The 17,663-nt window shown below is 40.0% G+C and overlaps 1 protein-coding gene across 1 annotated transcript; it reads left to right on the top strand.

The window, feature by feature from the left end:
* Positions 1–110: 110 nt before the first annotated feature.
* On the top strand, positions 111–17,395 carry prx (periaxin). Its single transcript, XM_056478167.1, is given in 5 exon segments — positions 111–231; positions 1,898–2,063; positions 2,291–2,484; positions 2,600–5,448; positions 5,450–17,395. Coding segments are annotated over 5 exon segments (14,331 nt in total). The 5' UTR covers positions 111–198; the 3' UTR covers positions 16,539–17,395.
* The last annotated feature ends 268 nt before the right edge of the window (positions 17,396–17,663 follow it).

Raw genomic sequence — 17,663 nt, 5'->3', positions numbered from 1 at the left:
TGACGAACAGGACAGCCCAGAACGGATTGTAAGTACTACAAAGTCAAAGCTCAGTGTGAGATGTGGACACATCTCTTCATCTTAATTCCACATTTGCTTCCCAGGTTCAGAAGGAAAAACTCCATGCAGAACTAAAACAGGTTTTGAGTCAGAAGAGAAATCAGCTTAGAGACACCCAATCCACTTCCACAGATATGGATGAGGCCATCCAAGACAGACAGTAAAAATGAGGTAAGAATGAAAAAAATCACAACCTGAACTGCTCCTAATAATAATACAGAGCTAAGACATGGAGTCCATATAAAATATGAAGGAATACCACTCAGAGCATAAGGCCCCAACATACTCATGGGCTGTGGTGTCATTCTTCTCTTAAGGCAAAGGTGTCCAAAGTTGTCCCTTGAGGCCCACTGTCCAGCAGAATTTAGATCCAATCTCAATCAAACACACTGGTGGGTCATGTTTTCACTTGCGGTTGTCTGTTGAACTGGACAGAATTAGTGGACTGGATAAGTTTTTCACAACAAAAATGTTTATCACCTTAGAGCAGGGAGGGTCAACTACTGGCCTAGTGGACCACTGTCCTGCAGAGTTAAGCTTCAATCACAATCAAACACCCCCCTGTAGCTTTCTAGTGATCTTTAAAGTTTAAGACATTGATTAGCTTGTTTAGGGGTGTTTGATTAGGGTTAGAGCAAAACTCTGGAGTTAGGTAAAAATTAAGTCTAGTACAAACCTCCTGGTGCATTTGATTTATTTACTTAATGTCTTGTAAGTGACCTATTGTGTTTTTATAAAAGTCTACACTTACCCAAACACTAAACCTACTCCTTACAGCAATGTAATTATTATTGAACAGTGTCACAAAACTAACACTATATTTATGTGCAACGATTTATATTAAAAAACTCTGCAGGGCAATGGCCGTTCAGAACCGAAGTTGCCTGTCCCTGCCTTAGAGCTGCACCTACACATTATATAATCACCATGGAACAATGATAGTTCAAAAGAGTTGATCACCTAGAGCAGGGGTCACCAATCTCGGTCCTGGAGGGCTGGTGTCCCTGCAGGGTTTAGCTCCAACTTGCCTCAACACACCTGCGTGGGTGTTTCAAGTATACCTAGTAAGACCATGATTAGCTTGTTCAGGTGTGTTTGATTAGGGTTGGAGCTAAAATCTGCAGGACACCGGCCCTCCAGGAACAAGTTTAGTGACCCCTGACCTAGAGCAACCTTTTTCAAAATTGTTTCAAACAAAACCAGGCTAAAATATAGTTTTGTTTTGGGAGTTTAAAAAAAGTCACACCAGTTACTTTAAACTGAATTACATCAGGGCTTTAGTGTCATTCAAGATTAATAACTTAGAAATCTTTAGGACATACCCCGAGTCTGGTTAGTACCTGGATGGGAGGACACCTAGGAAAACTAAGGCGCAGTTGGAAGTGGTGTTAGAGAGGCAGGAAAGGGTTTCACTCTGTGGTCTATGTGGATCCAAATGTCACAGTATTGAGATGGGGTCACTATAGTGTAAAAAGCCTGATTTTTTGGATGAGATGTTAAACCAAGTCCTGACTTTCTGTGGTCGTTAAAAAAATCCCATGGTACGTTAAGTAGGGGTGTGACCCACTGGCCAAATTATCTCCATCGACACTTACCCATCTAGTGAATTGCCTCTACTGCTGTCTCTCATCTTCACTTATAGCTGGTGTGTACTGAGCGCACTGGGGTGGATGCTGCACACTAGTGAAAATGTGGAGAGACTTCCTCTTATGATTTTAAAGCACTGTGGGTGTATGGCATTACACAGTAAATTGCTTTATAAATACATTAATTTATTCAGGAATCTGTTTTTGTAAATGAAATATCCTAACACTCAACCTTTACTATTCTACTTCAGGTGGAGAAGGATATGCAGTTGTCAGAGCTTGTGGAAGTGGTTGTTGAAACCGAGGCTGAAGTTGGAGCCAGTGGTTACAGTGTGGTTGGTGGAGGTGAGCGAGGCATCTTCATCAAAGATGTCTTGAAAGACTCCCCAGCAGCGAAGCACCTCAGCCTACAGAAAGGTACCAAGGGACTGTATTTTACATTACAAAGAGCAATGTCAAATACACTTTAAAGACTTGAGCCACTGTCATTGAAAAGACAAGTAGCCTCTTTAACCTCAGAATTCTCAAATGTACAACATCTCCATTGTAAATACAGGATGTTGTACAGATGTTGCATAATGTAAAACGAATGCTGAGACAAATCATGTAAATTCTAAATAATTTTTGGTGATGTGTTATTGCAGGAGATCAACTTCTAAGTGCCAGGGTGTATTTTGATAACGTGAAATATGAGGACGCATTAAAAATTCTTCAGTGTGCAGAACCCTACAAAGTGTCCTTCTTTTTGAAGAGGACTGTGCCAGAAAGTGAAGTCAGCATACGTCAAGGTGCACAAACTCTTGACCTCAGAGGACCTAAGGCCAAGATGCAAAGAATGGTACATGCTGAAATATTGCTATACAATAGAAAGACCTTTTAACCATCATCAGTATTGCATTTATTTAATAATTAAACAGTAGAAACTAGAAGGAATGATAACCTTTTTCTTGCAGAGCGTCAAAAGTGTGAAACCATTCAAAACCAAGAAAAGGAGAGGAGGAAGATTTGGATTGAAAAGACTGAAAGAGAACAAAAAAGCAAGAGATCGGGCAGAGCTGGACATTGAGGGCTTACATGGTAGATCAGACCTCAGTCCTGTTGATGTTGAGTTTGTTTTCCCAAAGTTCAAATTGAGGAAAGGTGGGAAATCCACTGCAGGTGAATCAGGACATCTGGAAGGCATGATCACTGGTGGCAAGAAGAAGAGGAAGATCCGATTTACAAAAATGAAAGCCACAGATGCTGCTGTCAGTGAAGGGAATGTTAATGTAGATGTTTCAACACTTGAGGGAGAGGGCTCTGGGGCAGCGCTGAAGGGCAAGGCAAAGGGTGCAAAATTTGGAATGAGTTTCCCCAGATTAAAAAAGTCAAAATTAGGTGTAAAATCTCCTAATGACAGCTCTGAGGTGAAAGAACAAGAGGCCAAATTTAAGACTCCCTCAGTAGAGTGTGATTTCAACATGACTCAGGGCAAAGCTGAAGCTAATGCTCCTAATCTTGAGGTTGGTGGGAAAGGAAAAGGAGAGGGTCCTGAGATAAAGATGACAAAGATTAATCTGGATGTCTCAGATACAAAGATGACAATCCCAACAATCAAATTGCCAAAGGTAAGACTTTCTTGTCATTCAGATGAAATTGATGGAGAGGCAAGTAAACAAATTGGTACATCTGAAAATAAACTGAAAATGACAAATATTGACATCAAAACACCAAAAGTAGATATGGACGTGAATATCCCAAAGTTTGAATTGGAAGATGTTGAAGGAACAAAAATCAGCACACAGAAATTTGACCCATCATTACCCAAGATAAATTTTGATGCAAAACAAAAATTTGGAGATGACATTGATGGATCCATGGTCAAAAAGCACGAGATGTCTCTACCCAAATTTGACATTGAAGTCCCCAAAATAAAGACATCAGATGTGGACATTGTTCTTCCTAAATTAGATGTGACTGCAAAGAGCATTGATTCAGGGGGGCATGTAAGTACAGGGGCAAGTTTTGAAATGACAAAATTAGACACCTCTCTTCCAAAAGTAAAATCTCCTGAGGGTGAGGTCACCCTTGAAGGCCCTGGAGCAAAAGGAGGAAAATTTCACAAGCCAAATATCAGTATTTCATTACCAAAAGAGAGAACAGCAGAAGGAAAGATAGAAGGTAATTCTGAGAAAAAAGCAAATGTAAAAATGCCTCAGATAGATATTTCCCACCCCAAAATTTATTTACCGCAAGAGCAAATTGATATTGAAAGGCCTGAAGGTGAAGCAAAGGTTGATATTTTGAATGAAATTATAGAGAGGGGTGCAGATATTAAGGGCCACTTTGAAAAAGGGGGAAAGTTTAAAATGCCTGCTGTAGATTTGTCCCTACCTAATGTGAAATTACCTGAGCATACCATGACTGAGGGGCCAGCAATAAAGCAAGGAAAATTTAATATGCCATTATATGAAACAGAAGGAAATGTTGAGGTTGGAGATCTGTCTGGAAAAGGAGGAAAATTTAACATGCCACATCTAGATGTTTCACATCCAAAGATGAATATCTCTACAGGTGAAATAAAAATTGAGGATTCAGAGGTCAAAGGTGAGAAATTCCAAACACCATCCATTGACATATCTTTACCAAAAGGAAAAGTAGAGGTTGGTGTTGAGGTTAAAAGTTATTCTGGAAAAGCAGAAATGCCCCAAACTGATGTTAAAGTGTCACTGCCAGAGGGTAAAGATATTAATGTTAAAAGCTCTGGTAAATGTGAAAAGGCTGAAATGCCAAAGGTTGATATCTCTCTGCCTGCGGTGAATTCTCCTGGTGTTGAGATTTCCTTGCCAAAAATGTCACCAGAAAGTGACATCAGTACTGAAGGGCCCAATAGTCATATCAAAAAAGGAGTAAAGTTTCAAATGCCCAAAGTAGACCTTGCACTCCCAAAGATTAAATCAAGACCTGTGGAAGTAAATTTGGAAGGACCTGAGGTAAAAGGAGGTAAAGTTTACACACCTTCCATAGACATTTCTTTGCCTAAAGATAAAACCAAGACACACTTTGATACAGAAGGAAATTCTAAAACTGGTATGAAATTTAAAATGCCAAAAATTGATTTTTCACTACCAAAAGCAAAAGCTCCTGACGGTGAAATGAAAGTTGAAGCAAACGAAGAAACAATTGATATTAAGAGTGGAAAGTTTCACATGCCTTCCATAGACAACACTCTGCCAGAAGCAGAAGGTCATCTATATGTTGAAGGACATGGAAGAAAAGGTGGGAAATTTGAAATTGCTAAAAATGATGTTTCCTTGCCTAAATTAAAACCATCAGAGGCTGAAGTCATTGTTGAAGGTCCCGATATTCAAAGTGGAAAGGTTCACATGCCTTCTATAGACATCAGTCTACCAGTTGGAGGAGTAGGAAGTGATTTAGATGTCAAAGGAAACAAAAGGAAAGGAAGAAGGTTTGAAATGCCAAAATTTGATGTTACCTTGCCTAAACTAAAACCACTAGTGGCTGAAATTAATGTTGAAGGTCCTGATCTCAAAGGTGGAAAGTTACACATGCCCTCTGTAGATATCTCTCCACCAAAAGGAGGGGCAGAAGCTGGTTTAGATGTTAAAGGATGTGGAGAAAAAGGAGAAAAATTTGAAATGCCCAAAATTGATGTTTCCTTGCCCAAATTGAAACCCTCTGAGGCTGAGGTCAACATCAAAGGTCCCGATATCAAAAATGGAAAGCTTCATATGCCCTCTCTAGATATCTCTCTACCAAGAAGTGGAACAGGAGGTGATGTAGATGTTGAGGGACATGGAGGAAAAGGAGGAAAATGTGAAATGCCCAAAATTGATGTTTCCTTGCCCAAATTTAAAACCATCAGGAGTTGAAATCAACACTGAAGGTCCCGACATCGAAGGTGGAAACTTTCACATGCCCTCTATTGATATCTCTCTACCAGGAGGTAGAGCTGAAGGTAATGTAGACGTCAAAGCTCATGGAGAAAAAGGTGGAAAATTTGAAATGCCAAAATTGGATGTTTCCTTGCCTAAGTTTAAACCATCTGCAGCTAAAGTCAATGTTGAAGGTCCCGATATCGAAGGTGGCAAGTTTCAAATGCCCTCTATAGATATCTCTCTACCAGGAGGTGATGTACAAGTTGAAGGACATGGAGGAAAAGGAGGAAAATTTGATATTTCCTTGCCCAAATTCAAACCATCTGGAGCTGAAGTCGATGTTGAAGGTCCTGATATCAAAGGTGGAAAATTTCACATGCCCTCTGTAGATATCTCTCTACCAGGAGGTGGAGCAGGAGGTGATGTAGATGTCAAAGCTCATGGAGGAAAAGGAGGAACATTTGAAATACCAAAACTGGATGTTTCCTTGCCCAAACTAAAACCATCAGGAGGTGAAATCAACATTGAAGGTCCCGATATCAAAGGTGGAAAGTTTCACATGCCCCCTATAGATATCTCTCTACCAGGAGGTGGAGCTGAAGGTAATGTAGATGTCAAAGCTCATGAAAGAAAAGGAGGAAAATTTGAAATGCCAAAATTGGATGTTTCCTTGCCTAAGTTTAAACCATCTGGAGCTAAAGTCAATGTTGAAGGTCCTGATATCGAAGGTGGAAAGTTTCACATGCCCTCTGTAGATATCTCTTTACCAAGAGGAGGGGCAGGAGCTGATGTAGATGTCAAAGCTCATGGAGGAAAAGGAGGAAAATTTGAAATGCCAAAACTGGATGTTTCCTTGCCCAAATTTAAACCATCTGGGGCTGACGTCAATGTTGAAGGTCCCGAAATCAAAGGTGGAAAGTTTCACATGCCCTCTCTAGATATCTCTATACCAGGAGGTAGAGCTGAAGGTAATGTAAATGTCAAAGGACATGGAGGAAAAGGAGGTAAATTTGAAAAGCCAAAATTTGATGTCTCCTTGCCCAAAATAAAACCATCAGGAGGTGAAATCCACATTGAAGGTCCAGACATCGAAGGTGGAAAGTTTCACATGCCCACTGTAGATCTCTCTTTACCAAGAGGAGGAGCAGAAGGTGATGTAGATATCAAAGCTCATGGAGTAAAAGGAGGTAAATTTGAAAAGCCAAAATTCGATGTCTCCTTGCCCAAAATAAAACCATCAGGAGGTGAAATCAACATTGAAGCTCCAGACATCGAAGGTGGAAAGTTTCACATGCCCTCTGTAGATATCTCTTTACCAAGAGGAGGAGCAGAAGGTGATGTAGATATCAAAGCTCATGGAGGAAAAGGAGGAAAAATTGAAATGCCAAAATTGGATGTTTCCTTGCCTAAGTTTAAACCATCTGGAGCTAAAGTCAATGTTGAAGGTCCCGATTTCAAAGATGACAAGTTTCACATGCCCTCTCTAGATATCTCTCTACCAGGAGGTAGAGCTGAAGGAAATGTAGATGTCAAAGGACATGAAGGAAAAGGAAAATTTGAATTGCCAAAATTGGATGTCTCCTTGCCTAAATTTAAACCATTTGGAGCTGAAGTCAATGCTGAAGGTCCCGACATCGAAGGTGGAAAGTTTAACATGCCCTCTGTAGATATCTCTTTACCAAGAGGAGGAGCAGAAGGTGATGTAGATGTCAAAGTTCAAGAAGAAAAAGGAGGAAAATTTGAAATGCCAAAATTGGATGTTTCCTTGCCTAAGTTTAAACCATCTGGGGCTAAAGTCAATGTTGAAGGTCCCGATATCAAAGGTGGAAAGTTTCACATGCCCTCTGTAGATATCTCTCTACCAGGAGGTTTATCAGGAGGTGATGTAGATGTCAAAGCTCATGGAGGAAAAGGAGGAAAATTTGAAATGCCTAAATTTGATGTTTCCTTGCCCAAATTTAAACCATCTGCGGCTGACGTCAGTGTTGAGGGTCCCGATATCAAAGGTGGAAAGTTGCACATGCCCTCTCTAGATATCTCTCTACCAGGAGGTAGAGCTGAAGGAAATGTAGATGTTAAAGCTCATGGAGGAAAAGGAGGAAATTTTGAAATGCCTAAATTTGATGTTTCCCTGCCCAAATTTAAACCATCAGGAAGTGAAATCAACATTAAAGGTCCAGACATCGAAGGTGGAAAGTTTCAAATGCCCACTTTAGATATCTCTTTACCAAGAGGAGGAGCAGAAGGTGATGTAGATGTCAAAGCTCATGGAGGAAAAGGAGGAAAATTTGAAATGCCAAAATTGGATGTTTCCTTGCCTAAGTTTAAACCATCTGGGGCTGACGTCAGTGTTGAAGGTCCCGATATCAAAGGTGGAAAGCTTCACATGCCCTCCCTAGATATCTCTACACCAGGAGGTGATGTAGATGTTGAAGGACATGGAGGAAAAGGAGGAAAATTTGAAATGCCAAAATTGGATGTTTCCTTGCCCAAATTTAAACCATCTGGGGCTGACGTCAGTGTTGAAGGTCCCGATATCAAAGGTGGAAAGTTTAACATGCCCTCTGTAGACATATCTTTGCCTAGAGGAGGAGCAGAAGGTGATGTGGATATCAAAGCTCATGGAGGAAAAGGAGGAAAATTTGAAATGCCAAAATTGGATGTTTCCTTGCCTAAGTTTAAACCATCTGGAGCTAAAGTCAATGTTGAAGGTCCCGATATCAAAGGTGGAAAGTTTCACATGCCCTCTGTAGATATCTCTATACCAGGAGGTAGAGCTGAAGGAAATGTAGATGTCAAAGGACATGGAGGAAAAGGAGGAACATTTGAAATGCCAAAATTGGATGTCTCTTTGCCTAAATTAAAACCATCAGGAGGTGAAATCAACATTGAAGGTCCAGACATCGAAGGTGGAAAGTTTCACATGCCCAATGTAGATATCTCTTTACCAAGAGGAGGAGCAGAAGGTGATGTAGATGTCAAAGCTCATGGAGGAAAAAGAGGAAAATTTGAAATGCCAAAATTGGATGTTTCCTTACCTAAGTTTAAACCATCTGGGGCTGACGTCAGTGTTGAAGGTCCCGATATCAAAGGTGGAAAGCTTCACATGCCCTCTGTAGATATCTCTCTACCAGGAGGTGGAACAGGAGGTGATGTAGATGTTGAAGGACATGGAGGAAAAGGAGGAAAATTTGAAATGCCTAAATTTGATGTTTCCTTGCCCAAATTTAAACCATCAGGAGGTGAAATCAACATTGAAGATCCAGACATCGAAGGTGGAAAGTTTCACATGCCCACTGTAGATATCTCTTTACCAAGAGGAGGAGCAGAAGGTGATGTAGACGTCAAAGCTCATGGAGGAAAAGGAGGAAAATTTGAAATGCCAAAATTGGATGTTTCCTTACCGAAATTTAAACCATCTGGGGCTGACGTCAATGTTGAAGGTCCTGAAATCAAAGGTGGAAAGTTTCACATGCCCTCTCTAGATATCTCTATACCAGGAGGTAGAGCTGAAGGTAACGTAGATGTCAAAGGACATGAAGGGAAAGGAGGAAAATTTGAAATGCCAAAATTGGATGTTTCCTTGCCCAAATTAAAACCATCAGGAGGTGAAATCGACATTGAAGGTGGAAAGTTTCACATGCCCACTGTAGATATCTATTTACCAAGAGGAGGAGCAGAAGGTGATGTAGATGTCAAAGCTCATGGAGGAAAAGGAGGAAAATTTGAAATGCCAAAATTGGATGTTTCCTTGCCTAAGTTTAAACCATCTGGAGCTAAAGTCAATGTTGAAGGTCCCGATATCAAAGGTGGAAAGCTTCACATGCCCTCTATTGATATCTCTCTACCAGGAGGTGGAACAGAAGGTGATGTAGATGTTAAAGGACATGGAGGAAAAGGAGGAAAATTTGAAATGCCAAAATTGGATGTTTCCTTGCCCAAATTTAAACCATCTGGGGCTGACGTCAGTGGTGAAGGTCCCGATATCAAAGGTGGAAAGTTTAACATGCCCTCTGTAGACATATCTTTGCCTAGAGGAGGAGCAGAAGGTGATGTAGATATCAAAGCTCATGGAGGAAAAGGAGGAAAATTTGAAATGCCAAAATGGGATGTTTCCTTGCCTAAGTTTAAACCATCTGGAGCTAAAGTCAATGTTGAAGGTCCCGATATCAAAGGTGGAAAGTTTCACATGCCCTCTCTAGATATCTCTATACCAGGAGGTAGAGCTGAAGGAAATGTAGATGTCAAAGGACATGGAGGAAAAGGCGGAACATTTGAAATGCCAAAATTGGATGTCTCTTTGCCTAAATTAAAACCATCAGGAGGTGAAATCAACATTAAAGGTCCAGACATCGAAGGTGGAAAGTTTCACATGCCCACTGTAGATATCTCTTTACCAAGAGGAGGAGCAGAAGGTGATGTAGATGTCAAAGCTCATGGAGGAAAAGGAGGAAAATTTGAAATGCCAAAATTGGATGTTTCCTTACCTAAGTTTAAACCATCTGGGGCTGACGTCAGTGTTGAAGGTCCCGATATCAAAGGTGGAAAGCTTCACATGCCCTCTGTAAATATCTCTCTACCAGGAGGTGGAACAGGAGGTGATGTAGATGTTGAAGGACACGGAGGAAAAGGAGGAAAATTTGAAATGCCAAAATTGGATGTTTCCTTACCTAAGTTTAAACCATCTGGGGCTGACGTCAGTGTTGAAGGTCCCGATATCAAAGGTGGAAAGCTTCACATGCCCTCTGTAAATATCTCTCTACCAGGAGGTGGAACAGGAGGTGATGTAGATGTTGAAGGACACGGAGGAAAAGGAGGAAAATTTGAAATGCCTAAATTTGATGTTTCCTTGCCCAAATTTAAACCATCTGCGGCTGACGTCAGTGTTGAAGGTCCCGATATCAAAGGTGGAAAGTTTCACATGCCCTCTCTAGATATCTCTCTACCAGGAGGTAGAGCTGAAGGAAATGTAGATGTTAAAGCTCATGGAGGAAAAGGAGGAAAATTTGAAATGCCAAAATTTGATGCTTCCTTGCCCAAATTTAAACCATCAGGAGGTGAAATCAACATTGAAGGTCCAGACATCGAAGGTGGAAAGTTTCACATGCCCTCTGTAGATCTCTCTTTACCAAGAGGAGGAGCAGAAGGTGATGTAGATGTCAAAGCTCATGGAGGAAAAGGAGGAAAATTTGAAATGCCAAAATTGGATGTTTCCTTACCTAAGTTTAAACCATCTGGGGCTAAAGTCAATGTTGAAGGTCCCGATATCAAAGGTGGAAAGCTTCACATGCCCTCTGTAGATATCTCTCTACCAGGAGTTAGAACAGGAGGTAACGTAGATGTCAAAGGACATGAAGGAAAAGGAGGAAAATTTGAAATGCCAAAATTGGATGTTTCCTTGCCCAAATTAAAACCATCAGGAGGTGAAATCGACATCGAAGGTGGAAAGTTTCACATGCCCTCTGTAGATATCTCTTTACCAAGAAGAGGAGCAGAAGGTGATGTAGATGTCAAAGCTCATGGAGGAAAAGGAGGAAAATTTGAAATGCCAAAATTGGATGTTTCCTTGCCCAAATTTAAACCATCTGCGGCTGACGTCAGTGTTGAAGGTCCCGAAATCAAAGGTGGAAAGTTTCACATGCCCTCTCTAGATATCTCTATACCAGGAGGTAGAGCTGAAGGAAATGTAGATGTCAAAGGACATGGAGGAAAAGGAGGAAAATTTGAAATGCCTAAATTTGATATTTCCTTGCCCAAATTTAAATCATCAGGAGGTGAAATCAACATTGAAGCTCCAGACATGGAAGGTGGAAAGTTTCACATGCCCTCTGTAGATTTCTCTTTACCAAGAGGAGGAGCAGAAGGTGATGTAGATGTCAAAGCTCATGGAGGAAAAGGAGGAAAATTTGAAATGCCAAAATTGGATGTTTCCTTACCTAAGTTTAAACCATCTGGGCCTGACGACAGTGTTGAAGGTCCCGATATCAAAGGTGGAAAGCTTCACATGCCCTCTGTAGATCTCTCTTTACCAAGAGGAGGAGCAGAAGGTGATGTAGATGTCAAAGCTCATGGAGGAAAAGGAGGAAAATTTGAAATGCCTAAATTTGATATTTCCTTGCCCAAATTTAAACCATCAGGAGGTGAAATCAACATTGAAGGTCACAACATTGAAGGTGGAAAGTTTCACATGCCCTCTGTAGACATATCTTTACCAAGAGGAGGAGCAGAAGGTGATGTAGATGTCAAAGCTCATGGAGGAAAAGGAGGAAAATTTGAAATGCCAAAATTGGATGTTTCCTTGCCTAAGTTTAAACCATCTGGAGCTAAAGTCAATGTTGAAGGTCCCGATATCAAAGGTGGAAAGCTTCACATGCCCTCTATTGATATCTCTCTACCAGGAGTTGAAACAGGAGGTGATGTAGATGTTGAAGGACATGGAGGAAAAGGAGGAAAACTTGAAATGCCAAAATTGGATGTTTCCTTGCCCAAATTTAAACCATCTGCGGCTGACGTCAGTGTTGAAGGTCCCGATATCAAAGGTGGAAAGTTGCACATGCCCTCTCTAGATATCTCTCTACCAGGAGGTAGAGCAGAAGGAAATGTAGATGTTAAAGCTCATGGAGGAAAAGGAGGAAAATTTGAAATGCCAAAATTGGATGTTTCCTTACCTAAGTTTAAACCATCTGGAGCTAAAGTCAATGTTGAAGGTCCTGATATCAAAGGTGGAAAGCTTCACATGCCCTCTGTAGATATCTCTTTACCAAGAGGTGGAGCTGGAGGTAATGTAGATGTTGAAAGACATGGAGGAAAAGGAGGAAAATTTGAAATGCCAAAATTGGATGTTTCCTTGCCCAAATTTAAACCATCAGGAGGTGAAATCAACATTGAAGGTCACAACATCGAAGGTGGAAAGTTTCACATGCCCCCTATAGATATCTCTCTACCAAGAGGTGAAGCAGAAGGTGATGTAGATGTCAAAGCTCATGGAGGAAAAGGAGGAAAATTTGAAATGCCAAAATTGGATGTCTCCTTGCCCAAACTAAAACCATCAGGAGGTGAACTCAACATTGAAGGTCCTGACACCGCAGGTGGAAAGTTTCACATGCCTTCTGTAGATTTCTCTTTACCAAGAGGAGGAGCAGAAGGTGATGTAGATGTCAAAGCTCATGGAGAAAAAGGAGGAAAATTTGAAATGCCCAAATTTGACGTTTCCTTGCCAAAATTAAAACCATCAGGAGGTGAAATGAACATTGAAGGTCCTGATATCAAAGGTGGACAGTTTCACATGCCCTCTGTAGATATCTCTTTACCAAGAGGAGGAGCAGAAGGTGATGTAGACGTCAAAGCTCATGGAGGAAAAGGAGGAAAATTTGAAATGCCAAAATTGGATGTTTCCTTGCCTAAGTTTAAACCATCTGGAGCTAAAGTCAATGTTGAAGGTCCCGATATCAAAGGTGGAAATTTTCACATGCCCTCTCTAGATATCTCTATACCAGGTGGTAGAGCTGAAGGTAACGTAGATGTCAAAGGACATGGAGGAAAAGGAGGAAAATTTGAAATGCCAAAATTGGATGTTTCCTTGCCCAAATTAAATCCATTAGGAGGTGAAATTGACATTGAAGGTCCCGACATTGAAGGTGGATATTTTCACACGCCTTCAATAGATATTTCTGTACCAAGAGAAGAACCAGAAGGTGATGTAGATGCTAAAGCTCATGGAGGAAAAGGAGGAAAATTTCAAATGCCTAAATTGGATGTTTCCTTGCCTAAATTTAAAACATCAGGGGCTGAAATCAATGTTAAAGGTCCTGATGTCAAGAGCGAAAAGTTTCACATGCCCACTATTGATATCTCTCTCCCAAAAATTAAATTAGAACGTGAAACCGATGTTGGGCTAGAGGAAGAAGACATCTCAGTACCTAAAATAACCCATGGATTTGAAGTAGAGACCAAAGCTACTGGTGCCAGAATGAGTGATATAAATGTCCCTGAGGTAACTTTAGGTGGCAACATCAAACTACCCACTGTGAAAATACCAACTGTTGACATATCTGCTCCTAAGGTTGATCTGGACTTTACCCTTCCAAAGGCAAAGAGCACTGATAGAGAAAATGTTGAACTTCTAAAGGCAGAGGACGGAAGGCCGTCATCTGGATCAAGTTTTGATGTTCCAGAGGTCTCTTTAAAAATGCCCAAGATTTCACTCCCAAAATTTGGCAGAAAATTAAAAAGTGGAGACAAATTAGAATTAGAAAGTCCAGGCTTATCTATAGATTTGGACACGCAAATAACATCGCCCTCAATAGAAGCAGATGGCAAAATGAAGAAGGACAAAATCAAAATGCCATCAAGTGGAACAGATAAAAAGGATATTGAAATAACTGGACCTAATGCTGAAATCAAGATACAGGGGAGTACTGGGGAAATTACAAAACCAGAAATCAAAATGGAGAGTCCTGATGACAAGGTCAAACACAAGCTCAAATTCCCCAAATTTAAGACAACTGTTCCAAAATCAAAGCTCAAAGATGTAGAAATGGATATGCCTGCAGTGGATAGCAAAGGAAAAGTCAAAATTCCAGCAGTTGAGATATCACTGCCAACAGCAAATATCCCAGAGTGTGAGGTATTGCTTCCAAAAACTGAAGTTGATGTATCTGAAGCAGATATCAGAGGTTATGAGGGCAGTTTAAAAATCCCTAAGATGCCACCTATTGACATATCAGTTCCAAAAGTGAATGTTTCCTTGCCTAGAGTAAAACTGCATGAATCAAGGGACTCAAGCTCCTCTGACTTAAACATTGAATGTAGTAAGGGTACATCACATTTTCCACATGTAAAAATCCCAAAAGTTGACCTTTCACTTCCTCATGGAAAAACAGGCGATGCAGATAACCATGAGGTGGAAATAAGAAAGAGAGGTAAATTAAGAATGCCAGAAGTAGAAATATCATTACCTCATGGAAAAAATTACACATCTAACAATGACATGGAAATTAAAGGTGAAAAACTACTTATTTCAGTGCCCCCTGTTGATCCTGATTTAGACATTTCCATTAAAGGGAGCAAATTGAAAATGCCTACGATAGATTTATCACTACCTCATGGAATCAAAAGAGAAATTCAAGTACCAGATTCAGAACTAGAAGGTACAAAATTAAAAACGCCAACATTTGATATATCACTTCCTAATATTAAACACAAAGATGTACCAGAACTTCAGCATGGTGAAGGAAAAGGTAAAGTCATGATGCCTGAAATTAAACTACCAATAGTAGAGATCTCATTACCTCAAGGCCAAGTAGAGGACATTAATATTCCTGAACTTGGAGAGTGTGGAAAAGGAGGAAAATTCAAGATTCCTAATATCGATACACCAAAAGTAGATATATCATTACAAGGCCAACGAGAGGATTCAGAAAAAACTGAGGTCAGAAGACAAAGCGGAAAAATTCAACTACCAAAAATAACAATGCCTAAAGTGGATATATCATTACCCCATAATTACCCCAATACAGGTGACCCTGAAGCTTCAGGATCTGTAGGTGTAGACACTGTTAAAATTCCCAAAGTACATATAGGAATGTCTAGAGATGCAGACATGTCAGTTTCTGATGAGGATAAAAAGTTGACAATGCAAACTACAGATATAGAGAGCCCTACTGTGGACCTAGAACTGGATCTTGACTTATCGAAAAAAGGAAAAAGGAATAAAAAGAATAAAAAGAAGAATGAACTTCAAGATACAAAAGGGCCAAAAGTTAAAGGTTCCAAATTTAATATCGGAATGCCAAAAGTAAAGGTATCTGCATCAGGAACTGACATAAACAAGACTGAGAAAGGAGCTGATGCAAACTTAAAAGCTGATTTACAAGCACCAAAAATTCCTGAAATTGACTTTGACATTGACACAGCCCAAGTTGACGTTAACCTTGATGCTAACAAAAAACAGAAAGTCAAAATTCCAAAGTTTGGGATACCTCTACCCTCTTTAACGTCACCTGAAGCCAACATCACGCCACTTCAGTTAAAAGGCCACTCAATACCTGTAGACTCTGAGGTAGAATACGAGGGCCCACGTATGCCAAAGGTAACAAAAGCAGTATTTGTCATGGTGAATCCACAAATAGAGAGCTCTTCTAGTGCAGCTGGTGAAGCAAGTGCCGAAATCGAAGAAGAAAAGCTCAAGCAGACAAAGATCACAATGAAGCAGAGTTTTGACAGGTCAACAGAAAAGGGAAAAGCAATACATTATGAAGAGGAGGTTGAATTTGAAGGAAAGTCAAAAACTGGGAAGCTTAAGTTGCCCAAAGTCACATTTTCATCAGGGCAAAGAGGATCGTTTGATGTAACACCAAGTGGGTCTGATGATGGAACAAGTCCAGGTCTAAATGGCAGCGACAAAGATGAAAGAGTAAAGTTTGGGAAGCTTAAATTGCCCAAATTGGAGTTTTTCTCACCATATTCAAAAGACACAGAAGAGGAACTGGAAATAAGCATGAGTAAAAAGACTTCATGGGAACTCAAAGAGAGCAAGGAGACAAAGACGATATCAAGCACAATGTCTTTCCCAGGTCTTAAGAAGAAACCAGGGAAGGATGAGGAGGTACAAGAGATTGGTACTTTAGTATCCTCAAAAGCACGGACTGAAATGTTGGCAGAACGGGAGGGATCAGAGTCCCCAGTACACATTGAATCAGCTGAATTTGTCTCTTTAAAGAAAAGTGAAGAAAGAGAGATGACATGGTTCAAAGTACCTAAAGTAACCCTCAGTCCCCATTCTACTGGCATCCTTCACATCACCCCAGAAAGCTCTCCGAAAGCAAGCAAGTCCTCTATTCCTGGCTCTAGTGAGCAAGCCTCTGGAGGTTTCTATGTGAAGATGCCAAGCGTTGAATATTTGACCCACGAAATGTCCTCAGAGCATATGACAAGCAAAACAGAGGGAACCCGTACTGTAGTGACTAAGATGACAAAGTATACAGAAACAAAAAGTAGCAGCTCGAAACAGTAAGAATCTCAGTTACTGAACAGGTAGGGAAATATACTGGCCCAAATATATTTTTGCAAAAATTATTTGTTCTATTAGGCAAACGCAGCAAATATATAGCCACAAAAGTATTATTTATTTATTGTAGACCTTATTTTTATGTTTTGCCACTCTGTATTACACTTTGAACTGATATATTTGTTAAGATCTTTTTCAGATCACATATTTACACATGCATTACACATGCCCAGACCTAAAGATATTTAAACACATTGAATTTACTTAAGTTTGTGCGTTTCTTGTGCAATCCTGGCACCGTATGCCATTTATATCATAGAGTTTTAAAGCATTTTGAAAATATTGCATTGCTTTTATTTTGATGCCTGGTTTGTTTCTGTGGTTTTTTGGGTGTTGTTATGGAACTTTGTTTATTTTAGATATTATTATAAATATATGTACTATTTTTACATATTTATATGCACGATCTGTACAGATAAGACACACAAAAAAGCTTGTGATGTTGAGTACTTTTGTGATGCACATTTTTGTGATTTTTAAGATGCATGAAAAAAAAAGTTTTTTGCCATCACATTTTCTTGTGAAAAGCTGTACCAGATAGCATTTCTCTGTTCACAAGGAAGGCTCTGAATTGAAAACTTTGAGTGTGATTTTTTTTTTATTGTATTTTATTTTTTAAAATTAACTTTTTTGTTGTTTTGGTTGTAGAAGTAGCCTAAATGCCAGCTGTTTTATATGTATATTTAAGGTTTCAGTACTGAACTGCATGTTTGTAATGTGTTGCTTTTCTGAAACCGTCATTTTGAGGATGCTTATCTCTATCTAATGCAAAAATAGAATACTCAAATAAATCGTTAACATTATAGGTAATTGTACCTATTTTTTCTGATCCTTTTCCTTATTTATTTTTACATAATTCCACTAATGTGGCATCGCTAACAATAAACAGTGGTCCAGGTAAGATAAAATTACAAACAACAGGCATTACAATGAACACTTCTCAAGATTGCAACATACAGCAATAATGAACTAGGGCTGGCTCAATAGACGATGTCATCTTCCATCGCCGATGGTTGATAAACATCATGATGCCGAGCCGGCATTGCAATCCTCCACCCCGCCCCAATCGCA

The sequence above is a fragment of the Danio aesculapii genome, chromosome 18 (assembly GCF_903798145.1).
Source record: "Danio aesculapii chromosome 18, fDanAes4.1, whole genome shotgun sequence".
Lineage (NCBI taxonomy): Eukaryota > Metazoa > Chordata > Actinopteri > Cypriniformes > Danionidae > Danio > Danio aesculapii.
The sequence above is the reverse complement of the archived record's forward strand: the minus strand, read 5'-3'. Positions and strand labels throughout refer to the sequence as shown.